We start from the raw sequence: 16370 nt of genomic DNA, 5'->3' as shown, positions 1-16370 counted from the left end.
TTTGTTTCCTTTGAAAATATACTTAGAAGTGGGATTGCTGGATTGTATAATAGTTCTATTTTTAATTTTTTGAGGAGCCTCCATACTATTTTCCGTAATGCCTGTACAAATTTACATTCCAAGTACACAAGGGTTCCCTTTTTTCCCACATCCTTGCCAACACGTGTTATCCTTTGTCTTTTTGATAGAAGATATCCTAAGAGTTGTGAAGTAATATCACCTGTTATTACCATCATTTTTGGGAGTTAGGACTTCGATATATACATTTTGGAGGGACACATACATTCAGATCATAGCACTCTCCATGCTACCTCACTCCACCCATTCAGATGAGGCCTGCTTACCTCAGTCCACTAGGACTGAGAGGGAGAAGCCTATATCTGTATCATCTTCTACCCATCACTGTGAGCCCAATCTGGGCTTTGGAGTTGATGCCTGTTCTATTTCCTACCTATGTAACAGTAGCCAAGTTCCCAAATCTCTTTAAGTCTCAGTTTACTCTGATAATAGCCTTCTTGTTAAGATGTTTGACTGAACTGATGTGTGAAGCCTTGCTCTTGTGCCTGCTCACATAGTTCTGTGAGAAACTCTGGGTATTTTCCTGTTCCCTACTCTCACAAGTGAGTGGAACACATACCATAAAAAGAAAGCATATATTTAAATTTATTAAATAGGATAAAGAGTATCATCAATAATAAGACTTCAAATTTTTGAAGGATTCATAGCAACATAGGAGCTAAATACTTCCCTTCAAGACTAGTAGAATGGGAAATGGAAACATACATTTATAGTACTGACATCAATTGTCTTATTTCAACAATGGAGCATGTCTAGTATGTAGAAAAGTGTTGAAAGACTTAAGTGATTAAGTAAAGCTTTCTAAAATTGAATGTGTTGCCGAAGCCGGTTTGGCTCAGTGGATAGAGCGTTGGCCTGCAGACTGAAGGGTCCCAGGTTCGATTCCGGTCAAGGACATGTACCTTGGTTGTGGGCACATCCCCTGTGGTGGGTGTGCAGGAGGTGGCTGATTGATGTTTCTCTCTCATCGATGTTTCTAGCTCTCTATCCCTCTCCCTTCCTCTCTGTAAAAAATCAATAAAATACATTAAAAAATTTGAATGTGTTCAGTTTTCAGATAGAGAATATTGATTTCTTTTCTCCATATATCCATGAAACTCATCATCAAACAGTTCCCGAGCTTTCATATTCTGTATCTGCCATCTGCTTTCTAATTTTGGGACTCCAGGATCACTCAGACCTACCTTCATGCCTTGTATGGGTTAAAAAGTCTTACTGTTATTTGTTCAGATATGTGAACAAACAACAGTAAGAAGTTGGTACTGTTCCAATTTACTGGAACACAAAGAAAGGAGAGGTTGTTTTTACCTGCATTGAGGGTGGGGGATCAGAGATGTGGGGCGGTGGGGACAAAAAGGCTCTGTAGATAAAGGAATATTTGAGTTGAAACATAAAACATAAATGGGACCTCACCTTCATTAGGTGGACAAGATGCAGGGAAAAATCATTACAGCCAGAAAGGATGGGATATGGGAATATAAAACAGCATGGCATGTAGGAAGAAAGCATTCCATCCATGCAAAACTGAAGGGAGCTTCTACTCTAGAGTACACTGCCATCAGGTGGCAATAGGAGCATTATTCTTGTATGCTAAGGCATAGGTGTGGTTAGTTAACCTAGAAGTTTGTTTGTTTTTTCCACTTATAACTGATTCTAAACTTAACTATATTGATAGTATAAGCTAAGGGCACCAATTTAAGGGTGTAAGAAATTTTGCTTCCCCCACCCCTAACACTGATCCTTCCTTTCTCTTTTTAAATTTCCATCATACCAGAATGTGGAAACTTAATTTCAGTTATTTAAGTACTCCTTCCCCTTTGACCCTCCACTTTTCACCAGGGTTGCATTTATATTCTGGAGGGAGGATACAGAGTTAGGCTTTTAGTACTCCATGCTCTTATATATCCATGCTGGCATCACTTAGGTATTTTCTTGTGTAACCTTAGGTCATTTGTGTATGCCAGTCACTGATACATCTTTCTTGTTCTTGTCACAGAGTTATTTCAGTTTCCTTACCTGGGAAATGTTTCACTGCTCCTATGCTGCTCTTGACTACAGGAAATAATGGGCAGCTCTATTTTCCAAGATACCGCACAGCATTTCTTCTGTATTCTTGCAAGCTGTGGTGCACTAGAAAACTCTGGGACCTTGTCAGGTACCTGTCCTCTACACTAAGGAGGGAAAACAACATTGAATTCTTCTTTATATTCATACTAATGTGGGAGTTCTGGAGTTTAGCCTGAGTTTTAGCAGGCTATCGGCTCCCTTTTCAAAGTCCACAAGCTTTCTTTGCTTTGTCTTTGAGACTTTCCTCCTCTTCTTTTTAAAACTTTATTTTTATTGTTTACACTATTACAAATGTACTCATTTTCCTCCCATTTGCCCACTCCTCCCCATCATCGCCCCCTTTCCCTCTGGCAATTACCACTCTGTTGTCTGTGTCTATGGGTTATGCATATATGTTCTTTGCTTAATCCCTTCACCTTCTTCCATCCATTCCCTCCTTCCCCTCTCCCCTCTGACAGCTATCTGTTCCATGTATCCATGCCTCTGTTTCTATTTTGTCCATCAGTTTATTTTGTTCAATACATTCCACATATGAGTGAGATCCTATGGTATTTGTCTTTCTCTGACTGGCTTATTTCTCTTAGGAAATAATCTCCAGGTCCATCTATGCTGTCACAAAAAGTAAGATTTCCCCTTTTCATGGCCAAGTAGTATTCCGCTGTGTAAATATACCACAGTTTCTTTATCCACTCATCTAATGATGGGCACTTGGGCTGATTCCAAATCTTGGCTATTGTAAATAATGCTGCAGTGAACACAGTGGTGCATATATCCTTTCGAATCAGTGTTTTGGGTTTCTTCAGATATATTCCCAGAAGTGGGATTGCTGGGTCAAAAGGCAGTAATGAAATAAAAAAATAAAAAAACTCCTAGCAAACAAAAATCCTGGGCCAGATGGCTTCACAGGTGAATTTTACCAAACAGTCAAAGAAGAACTAGCACCATTCTTTCTCAAACTATTCCAAAAATGTCCAGAGGAGGGAAGACTTTCAAGCTCTTTTCAGGAGGACAGCATTATCCAACATTCAAGCTGATTGGAAAGGAGACTGTCAAGCAGAAGACTTTAAAGTATACAAATGTACCCTTTCAGGGGAAGACTGGGAGATGGGCATTTTTGTCTGTGCCCTCTTCACTGAGAAGTTGAAGGATAGCCAGCTAAGAACTGTTTCTTTGCTGCAGTCCTATTGAGCTTGTGAACGTGAGCTCCACTGGCCACCAGAGCCTGTCAACCAAGGGGCTTCCCCTGGGTGGCAACCACAAAAACTGTCACCATACATAAAAACCAGGGCATAAGATGTGTGTACAAGCTACTCACTGGGAGTTACTACTGTTCTGGGGCACAGCAGGCTGTGTTAAGATAGCTACCACCCTCTGTGGTCTTTGGGGGAGCACTACAGTTGGCCCTTACATGTGTGTTTAATTAGGATGCAGCTATGAGAATAAGCTACTAGAGTTCTTACACAATAGACTGGGTGCCTCAGACTGTGGGCTTTCTTCTGTGCCCTAGGGGTGGTAGCTGGATAAGAGCTCTTTCTCAGAGTGACATTAGCATTATGGCAGAATGAGAAGGCTTCTTTGTCTCTCTCTTTAAATCTACAAGTTGGACATCTATAACCCAACAAAGGTTTCTCTGTTTAACACACTAGCACAACTAATAGATCCACAAATTGATACATCTGAAAGTGTGCACAATGGAATACATAGGAGAAGCAGGAAGGGGGAAGGACAGAGAGAGTGCCTGCAGATGTGGTTCCCAGTCCACAACAGCTGAGACCATGACCCCAGCTAATGTGACAGCGGTGAAGATTCAGGGTATGGACCTCTTACCACTGACCAGTGGAAGATTAGAGGGGCAGAAGCAGCAATAGCACCTGAGAATCTGGCTCCCTCTCCCCACTTAGGCACAGTTTGGTAACAGCATTGGAGATGTTTCTATGGCTTCTAAGCTACAACACAGCAGTGCCAGCAGCCACAGTGAACAACTAAACAGTCCAGTGAGTTTAGAAACCCAGCCACCTCCCTCACATGTCACCCCCACCACCACGATGCGGTGCCCCATGGCTCAGGTGACCTGGACACAGTGGGGATACCCACCATCCAAGTCATCCAGGCATTGACTCCCATCACCACTGCGATGTTCACTACTTCAAATGCTCCAGCAAAGGAGCAGTGCATCAAACACTATGAATAACCAAGGTAACATGGTAATACAGAATGAAAATGACAGTTGTCCAAAAACCAAACTCAAAGTCATGGAAGATTGTGATCCATGAGAGAGAATTCAAAATAGCAGTCATAAAAAACCTCAACGAGATCAAAGAAAACTCAGAAAGGAAGTTCAATGAGATTGAGAATAAAATTAATGAACAGGAGTACTTTGCCAAAGAGATTGAAACTTATTCAGGTCTTCTCTATTCTATTTGTTCTGTCAGTTACTGAGCAAGGAATGTTGAGGTCTCCAACCATTATTGTTGGTTTATCTATTTTTCTTTTCAATTAAATAAATCTTGTCTTATAGTTTTAAAGCTATGTTGCTGTTTGCATACATAGTTCAGATGGTTATATCTTTTTGAAGAATTTTTTTTTAATAATTAAATAACATTTTTATCCCGATAATATTCTAGTTCTGAACTCTGCTTTGCACCATTGTTTCAGCATCATTTGTCAAATAAGCTTCTTTTCTCTATTGAATTGTTTTTGTATCTTTGACAAAAATCAATCAACCATAAATGTGTGGGTTAATTTATGGACTCTATTCTGTTTCATTAATTTATATTTTTTTATCCCCCCAAATTTAAAACTATGGTGACTATTTTAGCTTCTTAAAAAATTTTATTGTTGACACTATTACAGATGTCCTCACCCCCACCCCCTTTGCGAACCCACCTCCACCCAGCCTCTGCACCCCTTCCTTCTGGCCATCACCACACTGGGTCTGTCTATGGGTTATAGCTAGTCCCTTCACCTTCTTTCATCCAGTTATTTTAGCTTCTTAAAACCAATTTGCCTCTGGGCCAATATGTAAGGATTTTAAAAATCATCACAGTGAAGTCCAAGGAATGGAGGTGTGAAAGATCCCCTTGGTCTCTTCCTGTGAAATTTCAACAAGTTGAACAGCTATAACTCAACAAAGGATTCCCTGCTCAACATAGAGACATGCCTTAGAAATTTTCATATTGAAGCATTTAAAGGTGGGCAATGGGAACAAACAGAGGGGGGGGGCGGGGGGAGGTGAGAAGGAGGAGACTCAGACTGGCCAGGGATGCAGCCCTGCAGCCAGGAGCTCACAGGGGGCTCAGCCCAGGGAGTTGCGGGCGGGGGGGGGGGGAGTTTGGGCTTCCTTTAGTCAGGAGGAGCAGAGAAAATCTGTGGGCACTCCTGCAAAAGTAAGCAGTGCAAACTGTGGCTGAGCTGAGAGACCTAGGAATAACCTTAACAGAAGATGTGAAGGACCTATATACTGAAAACTACAAAGCATTATTAAAAGAAATTGAAAAAGACACAACAAAATGGAAAGATATTCCGTGTTCACGGATTGAGAGACTCAACATAGTTAAAATGGCCATATTACCCAAAGCAATATAGAAATTTAATGCAATCCCCATAAAAATCCCAATGTCATTTTTTAAAGAAATAGAATGAGAAATCATCAGGTCTGTATGGAACCACAAAAGATCCCAACTAGCCAAAGCAATCTTCAGAAAAAAGAACAAAGCTGGAGGTATCATGCTACCTGACTTCAAATTATACTACAGAGCTACGATAATCAAAGCAGTGTGGTATTGGCAGATAAACAGACACACAGATCAATGGAACAGAATTGAGAGCTCAGAAATAAAACCACATGTATATGGGCAGATACTTTTCGACAAAGGAGCTAGAAACACAGAATGAAGAAAGCCTCTTTAATAAATGGTGCTTGGAAAATTGGAAAGCCACATACAAACAAATGAAACTAGATTATTTAAAATGGGATCAAAAACCTAAACACAAGATCTGAAACAAGTACCCTTTTCTCCCACACATGCTCAACCCCGTCCATTATTCACATCCTCCACCACAGTGGTACATTTGTTACAATTGATGAACCTACGTTGACATATCAGAATGTGTCTGTATTTCCCTCATTGATGGTAGACAAGTAACCTGTGCGGCTCTAAACCCTGAGTGGGGCACACTCTCATTGCAAGACTGAGGAAGAAAAAAACCTGAATAAGTTACCCTCGTGCAGGTTACTTGTCTATGTTTTAAATCTCCTCCACCATCTGCCTGCTTTTGGTTACTTCTCACCAGGGAATAAATGAAAACCTTTGGTGGACTATCTTACATTTACTGTTTGTATTCTGAATTGCATATGATGTGGGGGCACCCTATATTCTAGTGTTTAGTTTTAATCTTGTCATACTTGAGAGACAGAAATAAATATGATCTAGTTCCTTGCCCCCCAGAGCAGGTCCCGGGGAGAGAGACCCAAACACACACTATGTAATTAGTGTTGGCATACAGGGGGCTATCACAGGGTTTGTGTGGGAGCTCAGAGGTGCATGGTCCTCTGAGTGGGAATAGAGGCATCAAATAGGATCGGAGATACACGGTGGTGGTGGAGAAATCAACTGGATAAAAGAGAGATGGATTTCTGCATAGGGGTAGTAATCAGAAAAAAAGGCCATATTGAGGAGAATGGAAAGATGGAAGTAGGGAGGAGGGAGAAGGTTGACAGGCAGGGAAGGAGACCCCTCTGGAGGCGGAAAGAGGCAGGACCACTTCCGGCAGGGGAGGGGGAGTGGACAGGCTCAGACCTAAGGAGAGGCTTGGAGAGAGCAGACGTCTTCTGGATTCAAAAGGACGAGGTGAGCTAAGGTGCCCAGCTTAATGAAAACTGTGGTGCCCTCTGGTCTGCAGCTTTGACCTGCTTGACTCCTTACGCCCCTAAGTTTTGAAGAAAACCTGCTAGGTGTTTGGGAGCTAACGGCATTGAAGTGGTTGGGTTTAGAGGTGCCTGGATCCGATTCGCAAGGGAGAAAGGAGGGGGCAGAATCTCCTTTGGGCACAGAATGGAGAGATGTGGACTCTCTTAAGGCAACAGGAGGGAGGGATGCAGACCCGTTTGGTACTGCAGAAAGGAGAGAGAGAGAGAGATCGTTCAGGCGGTAGAAGGGATGGAGCAGAACCCAGTTCTGGAGAGAGACAAGCGATGACAGGAATCTTTAAGCCCGGAGAAAGGTGTCAGGACCTGATTTGGGCCACAGAAAAAGGGAGCAGGACTTGGAGAAAGGATGAAGCAGAATGCCTTTTGAACAGCTGCAATGACCCGGATCAGAGGGAAGAAAAGAGGGACTAGTACCCGGTAGATTTTGATTTGAAAAGGGAAGGGTCAGAACTTGGTAGGTTTCAGCAACAAGGAATATACAAAAGCGTAATACCGTTGGATTTGTGGGTGAGGTGTCCATGTTGCAGAAAGGATGGGACTGATCACTTGTAGACGTGGATGTGAGGGGGCGGTCTTGGGGGAGGGGCGGCGCAGGGACTTACTGCAGAGCGGAGGGAGGGGGCATATTAAAAGGAAGGGGAAGTGCAGAGAACGACTGCAGAGCGGAGGGAGGGGGCATATCGCGGGGGGCTTTGAGTGGCTGTACTGCAGAGGAGACGTGGGCGGTGTTAGGCAAGGGGCGGAGCAAAGTGGTACTGCAGAGACGAGGGAGGGCGCCGGTTTTGGGCGAAAGATGGACTGAGATGTGATGCAGTTAGAAAGAGTGGGTGGAGATGTTGAAGGTGGGGAGTGTGTGGGATTGAGGTGGTCAGACTGTGGTCCACCAAAGCCGCTTGCGCTCTGAGGTCCTGAGATGGGCGGGGCTCTGGTTGTTACGCATACGCAGCATTGAGTTGCGGCAGACTTGTGTAGGGTAAAGGGGTGGGTGGTAGAACTGACTGGTGGATTTTTAGAGGCAAAAGGAGGTAGGGTTTACAAACCAGATGGTCTGGGTTTCTAGGTATGAGAACCTCGTAGTTGAAGGGTTTGGGGCCCAGGGTTAGATGAGGTTGCCCCCCTCCTTCAGACAATCTGGTGAATCTCCTCCTCCCTCTCATTCCATTCTCCCCTAACTCAGACCCCTTCCCCTCAGGTTCAGCTGTTACATGACCTCCCAGAAAAATGGATAGGAGAAATGACTACGGTTATAGGATGCCCCCGGTCCAGGTGAGGCCCCTCTGCATTCTTGCCAGGTCAGCTGCCCCATCTTGAGTTCACTTCCTGCTTTGAGCCCCCTACCACTCTGTAGTTGCATAATTTTTTGACTAGCCCGTCTCAGTCCACCCCTGCGTGGTGGAGGAGGAGAAGAAAAAAATATAAGGCCTGACTCTTTCTTTTACTCTCTTCCTTTCCCCTCACCCTCCCTTTCAATCACTGCTCAGAGGAAGGGGAGACCTTCATGGAAAGGGTGGGCTGTAGGGAGATCAGATGAATCAGCAGATCATAATCCTAAGTGTATAGGGCCCTCTGCCTACCCCTGGGAGCTTGGGGCTTCACTTCCCTCCAGATGTACAGGTTGAGACCACTGAAGAGGACAGTGTCTTGCTGATGCATACCCTCTTGGCAGCAACAAAGGACCCCCTGCCTATGGACCCACCAGTTGCCAACCCACCTAAGAAAAGCAAGACCAAGAAGGCCCCTATTAAGGCTGTTACTGAGACAATACCTGTTGCCCCCTCAGTCCCATCTGCCAATGTGATTACCATCAACAAGCCTACAATACCTTTGCAGGCTTTAAAACTGCCAATCAGCCCCCAGATCAGCCAGGCTTCAGCTACCACTGAGGCAGCTAATATTCAGGCTTCTTCAGTCACCACTCAGTCTAAGAAAGCCAACGAGACAAAGAGAGTTACTGCTAAGGCAGCCCAAGGCCCTCAATCTCCAACTGGCAGTGAGAGTGTCACTATACAGATCAAGTCACCTTTGAAGGCCCTCAACCTACCAGTCACCCCACAGGCTACCCAGGCTCCAATTGCCAGTGAGTCAGCAAATCCCCAGGCCTTAGTAGCCTCCATCAAGCCTACTAAAGCTTCCAGGATAAGGCCATGCATAATTCCACTGAGATCTCACTGGCTTCAAACACCATCCATACAGTTACCGCCCAAGGCCAAATTACTAATGAGACAACCAATACCCAGGCCACGGCAGCTTCCATTCGAACTAAGAAAGCTTCCTAAGACAAGAGTGCAACTGTTAAAGGCACAAATACTGACACAGTCCTCGGGGTCCCAGATATCACTGAGAGAGGTATCAGGCAGATTGAGACCTCAGCAATGGCTATCCAAGCCAAAAAATCCAAAGGCAAGAAGGCTGCCAATAAGGGCATACATTTTGCCTATGAGATCTCTGAGGCCCCACCTGCTGTTCAAATGGTCACAAACCAAGCCCTAGCTGCCACCCTCCGGGTCAAGAGAGGGTCCAGGGCTCGGAAGACTTCCACCAAGGCCCGGGTAGCTGAAACCCAGATTCAAATTGTTGACCAAGGAGCTCAGGCCGAGATGGCCAGCTCTCAGACCAACTTAAGTACCCTTGAGACTCAGGTTGCTGCTGCTGTCCAGGCCCTGGCAGATGACTACCTGGCTCAGTTGAGTCTGGAGCCCACAACCAGGACCCGGGGCAAGAGGAACCGAAAGGTGAGATCTCTGACATCACAATCCTTAAATTTGCACTTGGTTTCCATTCCTATCCTCCTAGTTTGTTCATTTATTCTATAAAATTTTACTGAGCCTTTTTAGCTTGAGACAGTCTCTGTGTTCAGATAGGCTGTGAGAGATGCTGAGAAGAATGTGATGTAGTTCCTGCTCCCTGGCAGTTCACAGATTGGTGGGAAAATAAGACTAAGTATAATCCATATACTTAACTACAACCTAGATATAATGCAACATGTGTTTACATAGTAGTTACCATATGCCAGGCTTTGTCTTGGGTACATTCACACAGGTTATGTTTTCATGTTGTGAAAGTAACTCTTACCAGCTAGGGATCATATGTCCCAGTTTTACAGATAAGAACATTGAATCCCAGAAAGATGAAGAGACTTGTCCAAGGGGTACAGCTAGCAGAGTTAGTGGTGGCCAAAAGAAGATGAACCCCAGGCCCTGCCTCTGGGTTGCTCCTTTCCTAGCAGGGAAATGAAACTCCTGCCTGGAAGACAGTGAAAGACAAGTCTAGGACTCAGGGTGGTCAAAAGTAAGGTCAGGACCCACTACAGGGAGGGTTTAAGGGACTTTCAGGAGGAGGTAGGGTAAGGAGACAGAGCCATCTCTTTCACCTGGTGACTCTGGACCTTCCTTCTTTCTGATGATGCAGTTCAAGCATCTGACTGGGCATGAGAGAGGTGGCCGTAATTACAGGTGGAATCCATGGGGCCAGAGGCCTCCGCCACCCCGAGATGTGGCCATTTTGCAAGAAAGGGTAAGAATCCTATGCTGCCCAGTCTTTTCTTCACCTGCCCCCTTGTCTGGCATTCTTCAAGTTTTCTAAAACATATTGAGATTTCCCTATGTATTCCTCTTCTCCCAGGCAAATAAGTTGGTGAAATACCTGTTGGTTAAGGACCAGACAAAGATCCCCATCAAGCGCTCAGGTAGAGTCATACATACCCTTCTCCCTTAGCTCTCTTCTCACTCCCCTCTCTCCCATACCCTGGGGGCTATTTCCCTCATATGTCCTCCCCTACTCTCCTCACACTGTGTTAATGGCATCTCCCATTAAACATAGTTTAGGACTCAGACTGCACTGACCCCACAGGGCTTGCTAAAGGGCTGCAGCTTTGTGGCCTCTGCTCAGCCCAGGTGCTCCCACCTCTCCCCTCCTGCAGACATGCTGAAAGATGTCATCCAAGAATATGATGAATATTTCCCAGAGATCATTGAACGAGCAAGCTACGCTCTGGAGAAGGTGAAGGGGCAGCCCTGGGGGATGGGTGCAGTGGCGAAGCCTTGAATCAAACAAAGGTGTACACATCCCTTCTGGAGGGACTACACAGGCTAACTCAGCCCCATCACTGTGCAGTTGGGCAGACAGTGACCTAGGGAGGTGCATAGACTTGCCAAGAATCACACAAGTCAGTGGTAAAAGCACAGCTAGGACTCAAGCCAACCAACTTAGTCCTGACTTCTGTCTGCTGCTGGACATGTCCTGGAATGTATTCCAGATGCTCACCTCTTCCTTCTATTCCTCATTTTCTGTTTGCCTAGATTCCCACTAATCACAAGGGTGATATTGATAACAATAGCACATTTGTTGCCTGTTTTCTGTATGCTGGCCTCCTACCTAAGTACTTTACATTCATTATCTCACTGATTTCACACACACACACACTCACACACACACACACACACACACACACTGGTTCCTAGGTACAAGGGGAGCTGTGGGATGCTCAGGAAGCTCATTGATGCCTAGGCTGAATTTTGTTATCTCACAGGTTATTCTTTTACTTGGCAGATGTTTCGAGTCAATCTGAAGGAAATTGATAAGCAAAGTAGCTTGTATATTCTCATCAGCACTCAGGAATCCTCCGCAGGCATACTAGGAACGTAAGCTGGGAAAGGGCTGGGTGGGAGGGAGGCTTCTGCTTTTGTCCATGGTACTACCCCATCCCTGTCTTCTGTCCCACACTTCCTTAGAGAGTCAGGAAAGACAGGCCTGAAGCCCATTCCAGCTCCCACATGTAGCTGGAACCCTGCCCACAAAAGTTGTGTCTGGTTATGATGGACTGAAGGGTGTCGAAGCCTGGGGTGGGGCCTGCCGACTGTCAGGTTGTCTGTGTGTCCAGAAGCTTCCCAGGAAAGCAGCCCTGTCATTGCTTGTCTCTTCCTACTGGTCTTGTAGAGTGGTTCTCGAGGGCGGCCTGCCTGGTGTGGGTGGATCACGATGCTCGAAGGGCAGACGCATCGGTGGCTGTGAATTCTCTCGTGGCTGAGGGTCCTGTGAGAGGAAGAAGGGCCTCACATTGACCGAGTGCCGGGGTCTAACTCTGTTGGGAGGATTTCTTCTGTCCTCTCAGCAGCCCGGGGAGGGGAGGATGTGATTTCCTGTTTCACTGAATAGGAGACTGAGGCTCAGGGGTCTAAGTGTCTTGCCCAGGGTCACGTGGAGCTAGAAGCATAGACTGGGCAGAACTCTCCCATACCTGAGGAATCTGGGAGAGGCTAGCCTAGTGAGCTGGCTGGTGTGTTTTTTGCAGATGGCTGCGGGACATAAACATTCTCTCTGTCCTGTTATTCCCCTAGGACCAAGGACACACCCAAACTAGGTCTTCTCATGGTGATTCTGAGTGTCATTTTTATGAATGGCAACAAGGCCAATGAGGGTGAGTGGTTGAGCATGCAGCTGAATGGGTGAACGTGGTCAGAATTCCACATGTTCATTTTCTGTCCCTCTCCTCTTGCATCCCCTTCCAGCTGTCATCTGGGAGGTGCTGCGCAAGTTGGGGCTGCGCCCTGGGTATGATTGGGCTCTCTCAGCACTTGCTGTCCGTGTTGTCCTTTGGCAAGAGAGGATGGTCCCAGGATCGCATCAGCCTGGTGGTCTGGTGGAATGGGCGGGGGTATCGGGCTGGGTAGATGGTCCATGTCTCTGATCTGGGTGAATGGGGAAACTAGTCCTTAACTCCCTGCTCCCTCTCTCCTCTATGTCCTCTGTCTGTTCTAAGATGAGATATAAGATAGACCTTCAGGGTATCCCTGGCAAAGAACCATTTGGCCTCAGCTGCATACTTCTAGTGATCATGTATGTGTTTACTGTTTTTCTGGTTTCATGAAGATGGCCACATGTGCTTGAGAGGTGTCTTCCATGTTGTGAAATGCCTCTGTCCTCATCTGGGAAGTTCTGATCTCTGTTCATGGGTTATTTTTCCCATTGTCAGGGTGAGGCACTCGCTCTTTGGGGAAGTGAGGAAACTCATCACAGACGAGTTTGTGAAGCAGAAGTAAGTGGTGTTTGGGGGCATTGTCAGGCCCTGAAGTGTTCTGGGTGTGTTGGTCTGGTTCAGGAAGTGCTTTATAAGCTCCTTTCTTACACTAGCTTTAGAGGTATCAGCATCCTGTGCCCCAAATCTGAGGCTTGTCCACAATCCCCATGGGTGGAACATTCCAAGGCTGGGCCAGCTCAAACACAAGGCTCTTGTTAGGGGGTGTGCTCAGAGCAGAGTGTCTGAAGAATGGCTCCTCTGTTTACAACACACCCAACAGGAACTTGGGCTTACTCCTCACAGGTGGCAGGGTACATTGGCCTCCCTGTGACATCATGCCCTACACATACCTCCCCTGCAGCACCAAGTGACTCTTTTGCACAGAGCCCATGGGAAATGGCTTAATAGTGGAGGCCAGACCATGAATGATGTTTGGGAGTGAGTCTAGGGATGAAGGGTCTTGGAAATCTTCTCCAGGAGCTGAGTTTAGTGTTTGAAGGAAGTTGCCACCTAGTTCCCAGCGGTTAGACAACAGATTTGTTTGTTTAGAAGCAAGTTTCATTTCCTTTCTCCAAGGTACCTGGAGTACAAGAGGGTCCCCAACAGCAGACCACCTGAATATGAGTTCTTCTGGGGCTTGCGCTCCTACCATGAGACTAGCAAGATGAAAGTCCTCAAGTTTGCCTGCAAGGTAATAGGAGACCTGCCCTGACTTGGCATATTAAGGGTATGGGTTGCTCCTGATTGGGGCAGACTATGTGTAGGGATGGGCAGGTACAGGGCAACCTGCAGTTCACATATAAACATATGGAATTTAATTTTGTCCCAGATGCTGCTCAACATAAAGTTTACATTGCTTCATTCATTCTTCATAGTTTGCATTAGTATGCTCAGAATGCTATAACAAAATACCATAGACTGGATGGCTTAAATGACTGAAATTTATTTTTTCATAGTCCTGGTGGCTAGAAGTACCAGATCAAGGTATAACTGTTAGTTTCTGCTGAGGTCTCTTTTCCTGGAAAGCAGATGGATGCCTTCTTACTGTGTCCTAAGATGGTGGAGAGAGCCTCTTCTTATGGGGACACTAATCCTGTTGGACCAGAGCCGCACCGTTATGACTTCATTTAACTTGATCTCCATAAAGGCCCGATCTCCAAATACAGTCACATTGGGGGCTGGTGCTTCAACGTATGAATTTTTGGGAGACACAGCAGTTAATCCATGACACATTTACTCTCTTATCATTTCCCATATTACAGATGAAGACATTTGGGCTCAATGAGGTTAAGTAACTTATCCAAGATCACACAGTACCTAAGTCATTAGAGCTGAAATTGGATCTCAAGACTGGCCCATGATAGTCTTGAAAAATATTGCTACTAGTTTTATACAAAGCCCATAATATGCACTTAATACATACTTACAAGGTTATTTTCCTTATAATGATTATCATTCCCCTTTCAGGTACAGAAGAAAGACCCTAAGGATTGGGCTGCTCAGTACCGGGAGGCAGTGGAGATGGAAGTCCAGGCTGCAGCTGTGGCTGTGGCTGAGGCTGAGGCCAGGGCTGAGGCAAGAGCCCAAATGGGAATTGGAGAGGAAGCTGTGGCTGGGCCCTGGAATTGGGATGACATGGATATCGACTGCCTAACACGGGAAGAGTTAGGCGATGATGCTCAGGCCTGGAGCAGATTTTCATTTGAAATTGAGGCCAGAGCCCACGAAAATGCAGATGCCAGCACCAACATCGACTTCAGCAGAGGAGCTGGCACCGCAGCTAGCTTCCACAATGGTGCTAGCATTAGCTTCAGTGGTGCACCCAGCCCCAGTGGTGGTGGCTTTGGTGGCAGAACTGGCATTAGCTTTGGTGGCACACCCAGCACCAGTGCCAGCTTCAGCAGCACAGCCAGCGTTAGCTTTGGTGGCACACCTTATACCAGTGCCAGCTTCGGTGGTGGAGTCAGCTCTAGTTTCAGTGGCCCACTCATCACCACTACCAGTTTCAGTGGCGGGGCCAGCCCTGGATTTGGAGGCATGCTGAGCACCACTGCTGGCTTCAGTGGTGCTCTCATTACCAGCACCAGCTTTGGCAGTGCCCCCAGCACCGGTGCCGTCTTTAGCGGTGCACTTAGCACCAGCACTGGCTTTGGTGGCACACTCAGTACTAGTGTCTGCTTTGGTGGCTCTCCCAGCTCTGGCGCCAGCTTTGGTGGCACGCTCAGTACTAGTATCTACTTTGGTGGCTCTCCTAGCACCAGCACTGGTTTTGATAGCATCCTCAGCACCAGTGTCTCATTCAGTGGCTCTTCCAGCACCATCGCTGACTTTGGCAGCACACTGAGCACCAGCATTTGCTTCAGTGGCTCTCCCAATCCTAGTGCCAGCTTTGGTGGTGCTATCAGCACCAGTGTCGGCTTTGGCGGTACGCTCAACACCAGTGCTGGTTTCAGCAGTGCTGTCGGTGGTAGCCCTGGCTTCGGTGGTGCACCCACCACCAACTCTGGCTTTGGCGGTATGTTCAGCACTAGTGCTGACTTCACTGGGGCACTTAGCACCACGACCGACTTTGCAAGTGCCCCCAGCGCCAGCATTGGCTTTGGTGCAGGTCCCAGCACCAGATTCTTTGGTAATGTGCCTAATACCAACCTATGCTTTGGTGGCCCTCCTAGCACCAGCACCTGCTTTAGTGGAGCTACCAGTGCCAGTTTTGGTAACGGGCTTAGCACCAGTGTGGGTTTTAACTTTGGTGATGGGTTAAGTGCTGGCACTGGATTTGGTGGTGGACTGAGCACCAGCACTGGCTTCAATGGTGGACTAGGCACCAGCACTGGCTTCAATGGTGGACTAGGCACCAGTGCTGGCTTTGGTGGCGGACTGATCTCCAGCGATGGCTTTGGTGGAGGACTGGGCACCAATGCTGGTCTTGGCAGCACACTTGGCACCAGTGCTGGCTTTAGTGGTAGCCTCAACATCAGTGATGGCTTTGGTGGTGGGCCTAATACCAGCTTCGACGGAGGACTGAGTACCATCATTGGCTTTGGCAGTGGTTCCAACACCAGTATTGGCTTTACTGGCGAACCCAGCACCAGCATGGGCTTCAATGGTGGACCCAGTTCTATCGTTGGCTTCGGCGGTGGACTGAACACCGGTGCTGGCTTCAGCGGTGGACCGAGCAACGGTGCTCCCTTTGGTGGTGGAGCCACCAGCCTTGGTGCCTGTAGCTTCTCCTATGGCTAGTGAGGTTTCAGGTAATTACAGCATTTCCATAGCCAAGGC

The 16370-nt window shown here is 46.7% G+C and overlaps 1 protein-coding gene and 1 non-coding gene across 2 annotated transcripts; both read left to right on the top strand.

The window, feature by feature from the left end:
- Positions 1-8296: 8296 nt before the first annotated feature.
- TRO (trophinin) lies at positions 8297-16331 on the top strand. Its single transcript, XM_054718459.1, is given in 12 exon segments — positions 8297-8341; positions 10484-10588; positions 10697-10760; positions 10995-11074; positions 11624-11715; positions 12412-12491; positions 12583-12625; positions 13047-13109; positions 13668-13782; positions 14559-14627; positions 14629-14666; positions 16052-16331. Coding segments are annotated over 12 exon segments (1074 nt in total).
- On the top strand, positions 13311-13439 carry LOC114228602 (small nucleolar RNA SNORA11). The gene has a single exon (XR_003614742.2). It is a non-coding gene; the product is annotated as a small nucleolar RNA SNORA11 (small nucleolar RNA).
- Positions 16332-16370: the final 39 nt, after the last annotated feature.

Source organism: Eptesicus fuscus, chromosome 1, assembly GCF_027574615.1.
Source record: "Eptesicus fuscus isolate TK198812 chromosome 1, DD_ASM_mEF_20220401, whole genome shotgun sequence".
Lineage (NCBI taxonomy): Eukaryota > Metazoa > Chordata > Mammalia > Chiroptera > Vespertilionidae > Eptesicus > Eptesicus fuscus.
The sequence above is the reverse complement of the archived record's forward strand: the minus strand, read 5'-3'. Positions and strand labels throughout refer to the sequence as shown.